This window comes from Mobula hypostoma, chromosome 5 (assembly GCF_963921235.1).
Source record: "Mobula hypostoma chromosome 5, sMobHyp1.1, whole genome shotgun sequence".
NCBI lineage: Eukaryota > Metazoa > Chordata > Chondrichthyes > Myliobatiformes > Myliobatidae > Mobula > Mobula hypostoma.
Genome location: NC_086101.1, coordinates 166,524,436 through 166,539,770, shown reverse-complemented (window position 1 = coordinate 166,539,770; position 15,335 = coordinate 166,524,436). Strand labels below are relative to the sequence as shown.

Genomic DNA, 15,335 nt, shown 5'->3' with positions numbered 1-15,335 from the left:
CACGCTGTCCCCTATTCTAGATGCTACCTGATCCACTGCGTTCCCTCAGCATTCTGTTTTCAGCACTGCTGTCTCTTTTGTTTTCTCAAAGACAAAGGAAATTTATTATCTAAGTATGCATATGTTACCTTGAGATTCATTCTCTTGCAGGAAAATAAAAACACAATAGAATATATGAAAAACTATACATAAACAAAGACTGACAAGCAGTCAATGTGCAAAAAAAAACAACTGTGCAAATAAAAAAATCATAATGATACTGAGAACACAAGTTGACAGTGAGTTTGTAAGTTGTGGAATCATAAACACACGATATTCTACAGATGCTGGAAGCAGTCACGATGGAATAGGCCAAAAGGTCTAACTCTGCCCCTTTGTCTTGTGGTCAAAATACATCAGGGATATGTCGAGTAGGTGTGAAAGAGATCATAAAATTCAGAACATTGAGTTCCCATTTCGATCATGGTGGTCCTGATTAGTGAGATGCCTCCGAGAGAGTGTTTGGGTAAATGAGTGGCTTAAAACTGCAATTTATTACCCGTCTTCCACGTCCTACCCTCCCTACCCACGGGGCTTTCCATTGTCGCGGGTGCAAAGAAACACATTTTCCAAAAGTTAGTATGAATCAATGTATTAACTAATTGTATGTAACTCCAGTGTTCAACTGGAATCATTAATTACTTTACTCTCCAAAGTTACTGCCTGGTTTTCAACACTTCTTGTTTGCATTCCATGTTTCCAGAATCCCCATTATTTTGCCTTGACTCACTATTGTCATGATCCCGATCTTTCTCCTAATTTCCTTTGACTGTGCCACGGTTCTGACCATTAATTTCCCATTTGCTTCTATTTCTCTTTGATGACAGCACACCTGGTTTCCATCAAGACCTGCAGCATAAGAACCCTGGCGTTACAACCACTAGTCGCCAGATCGTTGGTTTTGCCTGTGTGGTAATTAACATTTCCGGACCACTTAGGACCGTGTATTCTAAGTTTTGCTCCAGTTTCACCTATGAAACTCCGTCTCTCCGTGTCAAGGCTCTGTGTCAAGATCCCTCCTGTTTCATAGTCATAGTCATAGTCATACTTTATTGATCCCGGGGGAAATTGGTTTTCGTTACAGTTGCACCATAAATAATAAAATAGTAATAAAACCATAAATTGTTAAGTAGTAGTATGTAAATTATGCCAGGAAATAAGTCCAGGACCAGCCTATTGGCTCAGGGTGTCTGACCCTCCAAGGGAGGAGTTGTAAAGTTTGATGGCCACAGGCAGGAATGACTTCCTATGACGCTCTGTGCTGCATCTCGGTGGAATGAGTCTCTGGCTGAATGTACTCCTGCGCCCCACCAGTCCATTATGTAGTGGATGGGAGACATTGTCCAAGACAATGTCTGTTTGCTGTTTGCTGTTCAACGTTCATGTCCGTGTAAGCATCCTAACTCAATCTCCGTGCCTGTGTCCTGCACCTGGGTTTGCTTCATTTGCTCACTGCAACAACAATAGGGGAAGAATTCTGCATCAGTCTGGGTGAAGATCTCAGCCCAAAGGTAGACTGCCCATCTCTCTCCACTGCTGTTCCCTGAGCTCCCCCAGCAGTTCACTCTCTGCTCCACGTTACAGCTTCAGCAATCTCTTTATTACAATCCAAAATAATCTCACTAGTCCAGGTGACAAGAGGATTCATTGGTTGGAGTCAGAAGCAAAATAAGGACTTTTGTTTTGAATTGCATATGCTGTAAATCTGAAATAAAAAGAGAAAATGCTGGAACCAGCAGCATCTGTGGAAAGCAAAACAGATTTAATGTTTAGTTTAAAGAATACAGATACTGGCTGATCTGCTGAGTGTTTCCAACATTTTTTTTAACAATCAAGTAAATGGATTTTATAAATTTCTTTCCATCAGATAGGTCAAAATTTAAGAGGTAAGAGAGAGTTGCTGCTACAGGTAAATTTTTTTAAATTGCATCTGTACCTCTCTGTATTTGTATGCACATGACAATAAACTCGACTTGACTTGGGGAGATGAGAACGCCAAGCTTCGGAATATGCGGCTGCTGCAGAACTCTGGGATGTAGAGGGCGGAATGCGGGAGGTAGTGAGAGGATGACCGAGAGGGGCAAAATAGCGTAAGTAAGAGGACGACCGGGAGGGGGCGAAATATCGGGAGGTCGGGAGAAGATAGCCGGGAGGAAGCAAAATACTGTACAGGGTACTAAGAGTTCAGGAGACGACAGAGGGCGGAATACCGGGAGGTCAGGAGACGGCAGAGGGCGGAATACCGGGAGGTCAGGAGACGGCAGAGGGCGGAATACGGGAGCTGGAGAGAGGATGGCCGGGAGGGGGCGAAATAGCAGGAGAACGGCGGAGACGATCGTCAAAGCTGCTGGCTGGGTCGGTTGCTAGGTGGCGCCGAAATCGGCCTTCGTGGTGGTTGTGAAAAGCTCCCACTCACATTCTGGAGTTTCCCGGGGCCATTGGATGACGTGGCCGCCGGCCTGGCTGGGAATCCGGGGCAGTGCGGCCCGCTCTGACACTCGAGCCGCAGGCTTGGGCCTTTGAGGCGCTTGGCCTGAGACGGTGACGCTGTATGTCAAAATCATGTTGTGAGGAGTACCCCGAGAAAGCCACAGGCAGCCTCCCTTCCCCGGGCTGAGAGCAAGGATGGAGGAGAAGTACAGTAGCAACATCATCTCCAACGCCCGCTTGGGCCCTGTGGATGTGCCTGACTCCAGGTAAAGTGAAAGGGAAACTGGCACGGTCAGTGCTTTAGCGCTCAAATTCATAGAGTTGGGATGAAAAGCGGTACAGCATCAGGTTATAAGCAGTCCTCTTATTCTCTATATTGTCTGATCTACGGAGCAGTGAATGCGTAAGAATATAGAAACATTGAGGAGCGCTTCCATTCTACCTGCTGTGTTATAGTATATGATATGTGTCACGTTACAGTCATACTGTAGTACTTCCCTTCCCAGCCAGAGGAGGTATAATCACTAATCTTCTGGATCACCCTACCAAGAGAAACCATTTTTGAAAGTTTTATTAAGTCTGAGGTCATCTTTCATTGCCCGCCTCCTTCAGTCAAGTTTATATGTTCTGTCAAAGTGTCTGATTTCCATGACACCTGTGTTTTCATTTTAATATTTTGCACCCACACTCTGTTTCGAATTCCCCCCCCCCCGTAAATTATTTCTTGGCGATCATTGCAAGCATATTGGTTATCTTAACCTCTTAAACTCCAAATAAATACAGATCACATTCTTGGAGTCAGTTTCATAACATAATCACCACATCAATCTGCTGAATCCTTCTTCTAAGTTCATTGTGCCAAATCATATCTACCTTTGATACAGCTTCACAGATAACTGCCAAGTCTCTTTCCAGGTCAGCTCATGTGTCAACTGCACAGTTGCTCTCCATATCTGCCCCCTAAGTATGCCAGGTTTTGAGTATTGTGTGCAGTCCTGGTTGCCAAATTATACGAAAGATGCAGCAGCTTTGGAGAGGTTTAACAGGACTTTGCCTGGATTGGATGTATTAGCTACAAGCAGAGGTTGGACGAACTTGGAGGCAGAAGAAACTGCAGAGGCAGGTGGATTATTTTTAGAGTGTCAGAGGTGAATGGGGTGACCTATAGAGAGACAGTATGTAAAATTATGGGAGGCATAGATAAGCGTCCTTTTCCCAAGGAGGAAGTGTCAACTACTAGAGAGAATTGGTTTAGGGCGTGAGGGGGAAAGTTTAAAGGAGACTTACATGGCAGTTTTATCTTGCGCAGAGCGGTGGGTGACTGGAATATACTCCCAGGGGATGGGGTTGAAACAAATACCATAGCAATGCTTAAGAGACATTTTATAGGCATCCGTTAGTCTCGTGAAACCATGGATTTGCCCCTTGGAAGGTTTCCAGGGCGCAGGCCTGGGTAAGGTATGGAAGACCGGCAGTTGCCCATGCTGCAAGTCTCCCCTCTCCATACCTCCACTAGGGCCGATGCAGAGCAATGTGTGGTTAAGTGCCTTGCTCAGCTGAGGCTCGAACTAGCGACCTTCAGATCACTAAACCGACACCTTGACCACTTGGCCATGCGCCAAGAGGCATTTAAACAGCACATAAATATACAGGGAATAAAGGGATGAGGGCTGTCCACAGGCAGGGAGTGATGCTTTAGATTATCATCATGGTGGGCAGACAAGCCTGTTGCTACCCTCTGTTACACTGTTTTGTGTAACATGTTGCTTGTCGTTTGATTAGGATCAGTGACTTTGAGTAAGAGTGGGTGCTTCTTTATATTTCTTTAGTTTACTCAATGTGTTAATTCATATGTAATGCTGTAAGGAGGTTTTTGTTATATTTTTATTTCATTTTATTTTATATACGATTATTTGAACTGTTTGGTTCTTATCAGAGGCAGTTAAAATGAGTTTTAAAAATATTTGACTGTACTGGGTCGTCAAAAGGATATTGCAAAGCTGTGTTTTGAGATTCACTATCTGTGCCCCAGTCACTGTTCCTGGCCCACTCCACACCATGGGAGGGCTGTCAGATACAGATTCTCGGCTTAGCTGGCCCTCCATATCCAGAGCAGGTCACACAGACAGGTGAGCCTGGGAGTTGAGCTGGATCTGTGTGATCTGCCCCAGTAATTCCTCCAAGATCCAATAAACAGGATTCGACAGATTACTCAGCAGCCTGAGAAGGACTGTATACTACTTAAATGTCATTTAGTCTTAAAACAAACTCAATGTGATGACAACATTCCAATAACATTTTTGATTGTATTCATACCTGAGTATTTGTGTACTTGCTCTTCTGTAGCTGTTTGTAACGGTTTCCAGTCTCTCAGAAAACACCCAGATTTGTGATGTGGTTTGGTGGAAGACCTGGTACTTTTCACTAAAGTAAAACTTGCTGACTCGCATTATTCTGTTTCTTCATTTCCTATTTCCAGTCTGTCTAGATCACTGTACTTCCTTTATCATGCTTCCTAACCTGCATTTATCCCTTCGATCAAATTACTAAATATTGAAAAGCTGAAACGTCGGGACAGAATGTCATATGAGAGCCATGGTAGTCAGAAAGCGTCATCTCTTTCCTTTAGTTTCATGCTTTTACTTTTGTTAATAATCTCTGGTGTGCAGCTTTACTCTTTTTATTATTTTATTTTTATTTAGAAACTCAGCACGATGACAGGCTCTTTCAATCCAATGAGCCCACATCAGCCAATCACACCCATTGACAACTAACCTGCTAACCCATGCCCCTTTGGAATGTGGGAGGAAGTCACACCGCCCTGGGGAGAACATACAAACACCTTATTGACAACGGCAAAATTGGACCTAGGTCACTCTTGTTGTAATTGCGTTATTTAACAGCTACAGTACTTGGTTGCCCAGACACCTTCTGGACGTCCATTCAGTGGCATACATCCCTGTCCACCATGCCTTACGCAAATAGAGTCAAATACTAAGGACTTGACTTTTCCTTCACAAATATATGCATGTCCTCTTTAATCAGCTCAATCATTGTGTCCCATTTGGTTGAATCCAGTTACCTCTTCAAGGCTGATGCCAATTTGACAGATCTGTAGATACAGGTTTCCCCCGCCATCCGAAGGTAGAGCGTTCCTATGAAACAGTTCGTAAGCCGGAATGTCGTAAAGTGAAGAAGCAATTACCATTTATTTATATGGGAAAAATTTGTGAGCGTTCGCAGACCCAAAAAAATAACCTACCAAATCATGCCAAATAACACATAAAACCTAAAATAACAGTAACATATAGTAAAAGCAGGAATGATATGATAAATACACAGCCTATATAAAGTAGAAATAATGTATGTACTGTGTAGTATCACTTACCGGAATCGGGAAGACAGCACCGAGCACACTGATGATGGTGTGTTAGGCTGAGTCGTCGGAGGTTGGGGTGGTGCAGTGGACCCCAACCTCCAGGCTGCGGACCGATACCAATCCGCGAAGCATGCAGGGGTGTAGCGGTGGCCGGGACGCACCCAACACATCTTTAAGAAAAAAGCCGAAATAAACAAGTTAATTAATTAGGTGTCGCCCAGCACGTAAATGTCGGCCCAGATCAGAGGCAATGCAATCGGCAATTGCCTCTGATCTGGGCCAACATTTACGTGCCAGGCAACACCTAATTAATTAGCTTGTTTATTTCGGCTTTTTTCTTAAAGATGGGCTGGGTGCACCCCGGCTACCGCTGCACCACTGCATTCTTCACAGCAAAGTATCAGTCCGCGGCCCGGAAGTTGTGGTGGTGGGACACTGAGGTATCATCTCATCGTCATCTGTTTCCATCAGGTCAGGCAGGTCATCTTCTATGTCTGCCTGCCTTGATGTCGAAGGTCGAGGTTTGTCGTCTTCTGTGGCTGATGTGGAAGGACTGCTTAGCCTCGCACATTTTTCTATCATACAGTTCTTTGTAAGCACTCAAACCATCCTGCAAGTATGCCCTAAACCTACGTACCCTTTCAAAATTAAAGTTGTACTTTTCTGCAATCACTGCAGCGAAAATCTCACGCAGTTGCTTCACGTTCAGTCCTGGACGACTTCACTTAATGGTTAGTTCGCTACTGCGTTTGGTTTCGATTGTTATCCTTTCCTCTTCCAATTGCATCAGCTCTTCATTTATCAGTTCTTGGTCATAGGATGCCAAACCTCTTCAACATCATCTTCATCAACTTCCACAAGCCAAACTCACTTTTTCCTTACTTCGTTCACCACGATCGAAATGCTTAATTATGTTTAGTTTTACGCTAAGTGTAACACCCTTATGAGCTCTTTTAGGCTTTTCTGATACCTTAGAACTCATCTTGCTAACGAATGCTCAAAATAAATCGACATAAAGCACAGATGCTCACAGGCACGTGTTTAAGCAATACCGGCTAGAATGCAGTTCCGGGGGAGGAGCTTGGCTGCTTTTTCCGCGCGCTGCCTTTTATCGTAACAGTGAAAACACCTTCTGTTAGTGAAAACAGGTAACTGATATAGGTCTTTCGTAACAATGAGGTTTCATACAGCGATGCCTTCGTTAGCAAGATGAGTTCTAAGGTATCAGAAAAGCCTAAAAGAGCTCATAAGGGTGTTACACTTAGCGTAAAACTAAACATAGTTTAGCATAATGATGCCTTAACTACTTGGAATTTATTCTTAATATTTGAATGTCCAAGTTCATACTTGAACATTTTAGATCAAATTAAAGCAACATATTGACTGAAGAAGCAGCATGAGCGCAATGCTTTATCACTCTATGTTTTTGATAAGCATTTGTATTATGTAGTGTATGAATTAGCACCACAGTTCACATCTAACCACCTTAATTCTAGCTTTGTGATCAAAATTAAGAATGTGATTGGAAACAAAGGCTCTTCCCCTGGGTGGCCAGGGTGTATTCCAGAATAAGCTGATGGTCAAAGAATCCAGGTATTTCCTCTTCTGGCAAAAGAATTTATGGCAAGAGAGCAAGGAAAACTTTTTTACCACTTCAGATCGCGTCCAAGATATCCTGCAGTGGGAGGGAGAACAGCCAGAGGTCGTGGTACATATTGGTACCAATGACGTAGGTAGGAAAAGGGAACAGGTCCTGAAAAAAGGCTACAGGGAGTTAGGAAGGAAGTTGAGAAGCAGGACTGCAAAGTTAGTAATCTCGAGATTACTGCCTGTGCCACGCGACAGTGAGTATAGGAATAGATTGAGGTGAAGGATAAATGCAAGGCAAGGGGCAGGGATTCAGATTCCTGGATCATTGGGACCTCTTTTGGGCAGGTGTGACCTGTACAAAAAGGACGGGTTGCACTTGAATCCCAGGGGGACCAATATCCTGGCGGGGAGGTTTGCTAAGGCTACTGGGGAGAGTTTAAACTAGAATTGTTGGGGAGGTGGGAACTGAACTGAAGAGACTGGGGAAGAGGTAGTTGACTCACAAATAGAGAAAGCTTGGAGACAGTGTGTGAGGGAGGATAGGCAGGTGATAGAGAAGGGACGCACTCAAATGGACGGCTTGGGATGTGTCTATTTTAACACAAGGAGTATTGTGAACAAAGCAGATGAGCTTAGAGCGTGGATCAGTACTTGGAACTATGATGTGCTGGCCATTACAGAGACTTGGATGGCTCAGGGGCAGGGATGGTTACTTCAAGTGCCAGGCTTTAGATGTTTCAGAAAGGACAGGGAGGGAGGCAAAAGAGGTGGGGGCGTGGCACTGTTGATCAGAGATAGTGTCACGGCTGCAGAAAAGGTGGAAGTCATGGAGGGACTGTCTACGGAGTCTCTGTGGGTGGAGGTTAGGAACAGGAAGGGGTCAATAACTCTACTGGGTGTTTTTTATAGGCCGCCCAATAGTAACAGGGATATTGAGGAGCAGATAGGGAAACAGATCCTGGAAAGGTGTAATAATAACAGAGTTGTCGTGATGGGAGATTTTAATTTCCCAAATATCGATTGGCATCTCCCTAGAGCAAGGGGTTTAGATGGGGTGGAGTTTGTTAGGTGTGTTCAGGAAGGTTTCTTTACACAATATATAGATAAGCCAACAAGAGGAGAGGCTGTACTTGATTTAGTGTTGGGAAATGAACCTGGTCAGGTGTCAGATCTCTCAGTGGGAGAGCATTTTGGAGATAGTGATCATAATTCTATCTCCTTTACAATAGCATTGGAGAGAGACAGGAACAGACAAGTTAGAGAAGTGTTTAATTGGAGTAAGGGGAATTATGAGACTATCAGGCAGGAAATTGGAAGCTTCAATTTGGAACGGATGTTCTCAGGGAGAAGTACGGAAGAAATGTGGCAAATTTTCAGGGGATATTTGTGTGGAGTTCTGCACTGGTACGTTCCAATGAAACAGGGAAGTTATGGTAGGGTACAGGAACTGTGGTGTGCAAAGGCTATAATAAATCTAGTCAAGAAGAAAAGAAAAGCTTATAAAAGGTTCAGAGAGTTAGGTAATGTTAGAGATCTAGAAGATTATAAGGCTAACAGGAAGGAGCTTAAGAAGGAAATTAGAAGAGCCAGAAGGGGCCATGAGAAGGCCTTGGCAGGCAGGATTAAGGAAAACCCCAAGGCATTCTACAAGTATGTGAAGAGCAAGAGGATAAGACGTGAAAGAATAGGACCTATCAAGTGTGATAGTGGGAAAGTGTGTATGGAACCCGGGGAAATAGCAGAGGAACTTAATGAATACTTTACTTCAATGTTCACTATGGAAAAGGATCTTAGTGATTGTAGTGCTGACTTGCAGCAGACTGAAAAGCTTGAGCATGTAGATCTTAAGAAAGAGGATGTGCTGGATCTTTTGGAAAGCATCAAGTTGGATCAGTTGCCGGGACCGGATGAGATGTACCCCAGGCTACTGTGGGAGGCTGAGCCTCTGGTGATGATCTTTGCATCATCAATGGGGATGGGACAGCTTCCAGAGGATTGGAGGGTTGCGGATCTTGTTCCTTTATTCAAGAAAAGGAGTAGAGATAGCCCAGAAAATTATAAACCAGTGAGTCTTACTTCAATGGTAAGTTGATGGAGAAGATCCTGAGAGGCAGGATTTGTGAACATTTAGAGAGGTATAGTAAGATTAGGGATAGTCAGCATGGCTTTGTCAAGGGCAGGTCGTGCCTTACGAGTCTGATTGAATTTTTTGAGGATGTGTTTAAGCACATTGATGAAGAAAGAGCAGAAGATATAGTGTATATGAATTTCAGCAAGGCATTTGACAAGGTACCCCATGCAAGGCTTATTGAGAAAGTAAGGAGGCATGGGATCCAATGGGAAAGAGAAGGCAAAGAGTGGTTGTAGACAGGTCATATTCTGCATGGAGGTCGGTGACCAGTGGTGTGCCTCAGGTATCTGTTCTGGGACCCTTACTCTTTGTGATTTTTATAAGTGACCTGGATGAGGAAGTGGAGGATGGTTTAGTAAGTTGTCAGAAATTACAGTGGGACATTGATAGGATGCAAAACTGGGCTGAGAAGTAGCAGATGGAGTTCAACCCAGATAAGTGTGAAGTCGTTCATTTTGGTAGGTCAAATATGATGGCAGAATATAGTATTAATGGTAAGACTTGGCAGTGTGAAGGATCAGAGGTATCTTGGGGTCCGAGTCCATAGGACACTCAAAGCAGCTGCTCAGGTTGACTCTGTGGTTAAGAAGGCATATGGTGTATTGGCCTTCATTAATCGTGGAATCGAATTTAGAAGCCGAAAGGTAATGTTGCAGCTATATAGGACTGTGGTCAGACCCCACTTGAAGTACTGTGCTCAGTTCTGGTTGCCTCACTACAGGAAGGATGTGGAAGCCATAGAAAGGGTGCAGAGGAGATTTACAAGGACGTTGCCTGGATTGGGGAACATTCCTTATGAAAACAGGTTGAGTGAACTCAGCCTTTTTTCCTTGGAGCGACAGAGACTGAGAGGTGACCTGATAGAGGTGTATAAGATGATGGGAGGCATTGATTGTGTGGATAGGCAGAGGCTTTTTCCTAGGGCTGAAATGGTTGCCACAAGAGGGCATAGGTTTAAGGTGCTGGGGCATAGGTACAGAGGTGATGTCAGGGGTAAGTTTTTACGCAGACAGTGGTGAGTGCGTGGAATGGGCTGCCGGCAACGGTGGTGGAGGCGGATACAATAGAATCTTTTAAGAGACTTTTGGATAGGTACATGGAGCTTAGAAAAAGAGGGCTATTGGGAAGTCTAGTAATTTCTAAGGTAGGGACATGTTCGGCACAACTTTGTGGGCCGAAGAGCCTGTATTGTGCTGTAGGTTTTCTGTATTCTATGCTAATTTATGATTGGTAATGTACTGTCTGAAAGTAGTTAAATCAATATCTTTCAAGTGGATTGAATACATATAATGAAGGGGAATACTTTGTCGAGCTGGGAATTAATGTGTTTCAGGTAAACTAGGGCTACAATAAATTTATTACCACTCTGTAAAATTGAGATGGAGATAATAAAACGTAACAATGAGGAGATAATTCAGTACTAGATAATCTATAAATCTACATACATGCTTTATCTACAGTCTAAAAGTTATGAGTATTATACTGTGATTTAGAATTTGTCGTATTAATTCATGAGTATCTCATCCATGTTTGACATTTTTACTTCAGGTTAACTCGGTATATAACACTGCTGTGCCTGGCTAAGTTCCTGAAGGTTGTTGGAATTTTTGAATCTTATGACCTCCTTAAAGTCGTACACATTGTTCAGTTTGTCTTCATAATTCAACTAGGGTAAGTTTAAACTGAAAGTAATTCAACATCATCCTGTGTACACTACAGGTTGTTTATGTAAGACATGGGCAACGATTGATATAGCGTAATTTTGTAACAATACAGTAACTTAAAATCCGTAAATCTGTTGGCATTCATGCAGAAGTTCATGAAAAGCTAACTAAAAAAGAATGGAAAGTTTCTATCCATGTGAAAAGTTTATCATTTTCTGTTGTGTTTTTTTTTACCTGCAACAATGGAAAGCAAGGATAGAAAGGGAATGCTTAACTCGCTATATGGTAATTCATTAGGCAGAGGGGAGCTTAGTTGATCTTAGGAGTTCCTTTCTAAATTCAATTAATTATCCTGCATGAAGTTCCATTTGAAAATGAGGTGTAGTCTCACTTTTGCCTTGTATCAGCAGCAGTGATGAGTAGAATCCCATATTTATTCTAGGAATTGTTATACTTTGTCTCATCTGGTATAGGAGGGTTTTCATAAATATGGGTGTATGAAGTAATTATGTCTTTTTACTTATGCCATTTATGACGGAGAATCATATAATATGAGGCAATTTGATATTATTCTTGGGTTAGTAATATTTTTGTAACTAAAACCAACACTACATCTTTATTTACATTTTAGTCAGCTTTTAAAGTTCATTTAGTTTTCGTGCAAAGTAAGTTGTATTTACCTGACTTTAAGCTATCAATTATATTCATTTCTCTGCCATTAAAGTGTAACTCTTTACAAAATCTGTCAATGAGTAGTTTCTATATGACTTATAAGAAAAATGCATTCAGCAGTGTGTATAGGTTTGGTTTTTGCTTCTCTTCTACTCAGATTGCTTATATGAAATTTCCAGCCTACTGGCTGTGAGAGCCCTTAGTTAAGTTAATCTGGGATTTTGAACCAAGTAAAACTCTTAATTCAACATCAGTTAGGAATGTCTATATGATAGTTAGTGTTAATTTCTATAGGAAATAGAAAAAATAATAAATGTTAGTGTTAAATCTTTGGCTAGAATTACCAAAGGTGACTCTGTCTTGTCTTCTGGGGAAAGGTAGATGTGAATCTGCAAAAACATTTACTCAATAGAGCAGTGACAGGGCCTTGGGTTCATTCAGTTGGAAAGTAAGAGGGAATTATTTAAGGGGAAAAGAGAGTTGATGGATTTATAAAAATATTAATCTCTGTTGAATCCACTAAGCTTTATAACTGATTATGGATGAATTACTCAATACCAGCTTCTAGTTCACTTATCCAAGTTGGAAAATTAGGCTGTCCTTAAGCACTTATTCTATTCTCTCATTCTCTCTATTGTCAGATCTGCAATATTCTTGGTTTTGTTCCAAAAACCGTTTTCTTCAGGCAAGCCAATCTCAAGACGGCAGGTGAGTTAAGGAGTGTTGCTGTAAGATAACTCCTACTGTCATTGACCATATCTTGCTCTAGCGTCAGTCAAATTTCTATATGACAACTAATTGAATTTGATTTCTTTTTTTTAATCTTATTTTTATTTGGATAAGGAGTTCACAATTATCATGTACTTTTTTCACACATATAACCTTTTCCATTTTTTTATATGTATAAAACTACAATTATTTATACATTCTTAAGTACACATTGAGATGATATAAAAGCAAAATAAACATTTAAATAGATAGTTATGTACTGTGGTAAATCTAACCTATTAGGCTAAGTAATGAAATTAGTTGTTAAGAAAAATGGTAATAATAGTTTCCATACAACCCTTCTGGACCATTTCCACTGGTCCAAAATGTTGCATACAAGCCTATATACCAACCATTGTAGGTGTTTATATCCCAATTTGTTCGTGCTTGTTCCTGCCCGCAGACATAATTATCCAATCCCTATGTACTTATTTACTTAATTTTTTCATTTTTTTTTTATCCCTTTCCCAAATCTTTCCCTTTACTTGTGTTAATTCTCTATTTTCCAAAAAAAACAACAAACATTTAGACTAGGGGTGCTTACGTCAGCAATATTACTGTGTTGATGAGAAGAGCAATATAAATCATTAGGAGAGTCATCTAAAGTCTGCTCGCATTGGGGTTATATATTCAATCCATTTATTCCAGATTTGATAAAATGTTTCTTTTTGAGTTCTCAGGTCAACTTTTCCATTTTAAATATTTCCAAGATAATTTCGTACCAATCTTCTAATGTAGGTGGTATTGGATTTAACCATTTTCTAGTGATTGATTTCTTACTTGCCGCTAAGAGGGCCTGCAGCAACTTTATATCTTCCTTCTGTTCAAGGAACAATACATGCCCCAAATAGAGCATCTCAAAGTTCAGAGGTATCTGGGACCTAAGTACCTTAACTAATGTTCTATGAATACCTTCCCAAAATAGACTTAATTTAGGGCAATCCCAGAAAATATGAAAATGATTTGCCTCCTTGGAGCCGCACCTTCTCCAACACATCACATTTGTATCTTTATATTTTTCCTGATATGGGGTCTTGAAGTATCTTATAATGTTTTTCCAACAATGTTCTCTCCAAGTCAAAGAATTAGTCGAGGACCATTGAAAGCTGCAGATTTTCCCCCAAGCCTCCTCTGAAAGTACCAACCCCGCTTCTTTCTCCCACTTCTCTTTAATATACAGTGTATTTACATTTTTAGCATGGGAGAGTGCATTATATAGGCGAGAAACTGATTTACTAGGTATTGAACTGCAAGCCGAATTCAGAATCTTGAAAAATTCTAATTCTACTGTTGATAGGTCTGTATATCTACAACTCTGGTTAACATAGTTTCGTATTTGAAGGTACCTAAAAAAGTCATTATGTTCTAGGCCATGTTTGTCCTGCAGGATTTGGAAACTTTGTAATACTCTTTTATCTATAAATGAGAGGTAGGTTGTAAGACCTTTCTTTATCCATAGCTCAAATCTTTTATCTCCTCTGTTGGGAAGGAATTCGGTATCATATGCACACCATCTAAAGAGTTTTAGCATGTTATTAATTCCACATGAATTAACCACCTTCTGCCATACTTTTAATGTAAGATTTATCCAAGCATTATTAAATTTTTCCAACTGGGCCATCAATCCTTTGTCAGCTATTGAGGCCTGAAGAGGAAAACTGTCAACTAATCCAAATTCTATTTCCTTCCATCTAGCCTTATATTCCCTATTACACCAATATAACAGAGGGGTTATCTGTGAGGCATAAAAATAATTTCTCAGGCAAGGAAGAACCATACCTCCTCTTTCCTTCCCTAACTGTAAGGTGTTATATCGAATTCTAGGTTTCCTTCCTTGCCAAATGAAGCGGGAAATCCATTTGTCCCATTCCCTGAATTGATTATCATCCACCTCCACTGGTAAAGTACGGAAAAGATATAATAACCGAGGAAGAATATTCATTTTTATAGTATTTATCCTTGAATTTAAACTTAAAAAGGGGATAAGATTCCATCTATGCATATCTGCTTTTATCTCTGAGATTAATGGCCCATAATTTACCTGTGACAGTGTTGAAAGATCCTTCGGCAGGGTTATTCCTAAATATTTTAATGATTTAGCTTCCCACTTAAGATCGTATGTATCCTGCAATTTTTTGGATGGTGTATAGTTTAGGGACATAACCTCTGTTTTCTTTACATTTATTTTATAACCTGATATTTTCCCAAAGTCATCCAACAGTGTAAACAATCCTATAAATGATTTTTCTGGTTCACTCAGATAGACCAAAACATCATCTGCGAATAACGCCACTTTCTGTTCAATCCCTGCCACCTTGATACCTTTTACGATTTCGCTCTGTCTTATTAGTTGGGCAAGTGGTTCAATATATAGCGCAAAAAGGAGAGGAGAAATTGGGCATCCCTGTCTAGTGCCTCTCTCTAAAATGAAGGAGTCAGAGAGGTTCCCATTTATCTTAATTCGGGCTGTTGGGCTGTCATACAGAGTCTGAATTACTTTAATAAACCTTTCTTGAAAGCCGAATCTTCCTAACACTCTGTATAGGAATGCCCAACTAACCGAATCAAAAGCTTTCTCAGCGTCCAATCCTACTACCATTGTCTCTGTCTCGTTCTTATTAACCTGTTCTAATATGTGCAGAGTTCTCCTTATGTTGTCCTG

At 41.2% G+C, this 15,335-nt stretch overlaps 1 protein-coding gene across 1 annotated transcript in view; it reads left to right on the top strand.

Annotated features, from left to right (window-relative positions):
• The first annotated feature begins 2,295 nt into the window (after window positions 1-2,295).
• Window positions 2,296-15,335, top strand: part of slc30a5 (solute carrier family 30 member 5) — a 39,063-nt gene continuing 26,023 nt past the window's right edge. Inside the window, exons 1-3 of the mRNA XM_063049342.1 lie at window positions 2,296-2,735; window positions 11,118-11,240; window positions 12,547-12,613. Coding sequence (XP_062905412.1) covers window positions 2,665-2,735; window positions 11,118-11,240; window positions 12,547-12,613 — 261 coding nt within the window. The 5' untranslated portion in view covers window positions 2,296-2,664. The remainder of the gene's footprint in view (window positions 2,736-11,117; window positions 11,241-12,546; window positions 12,614-15,335) is intronic.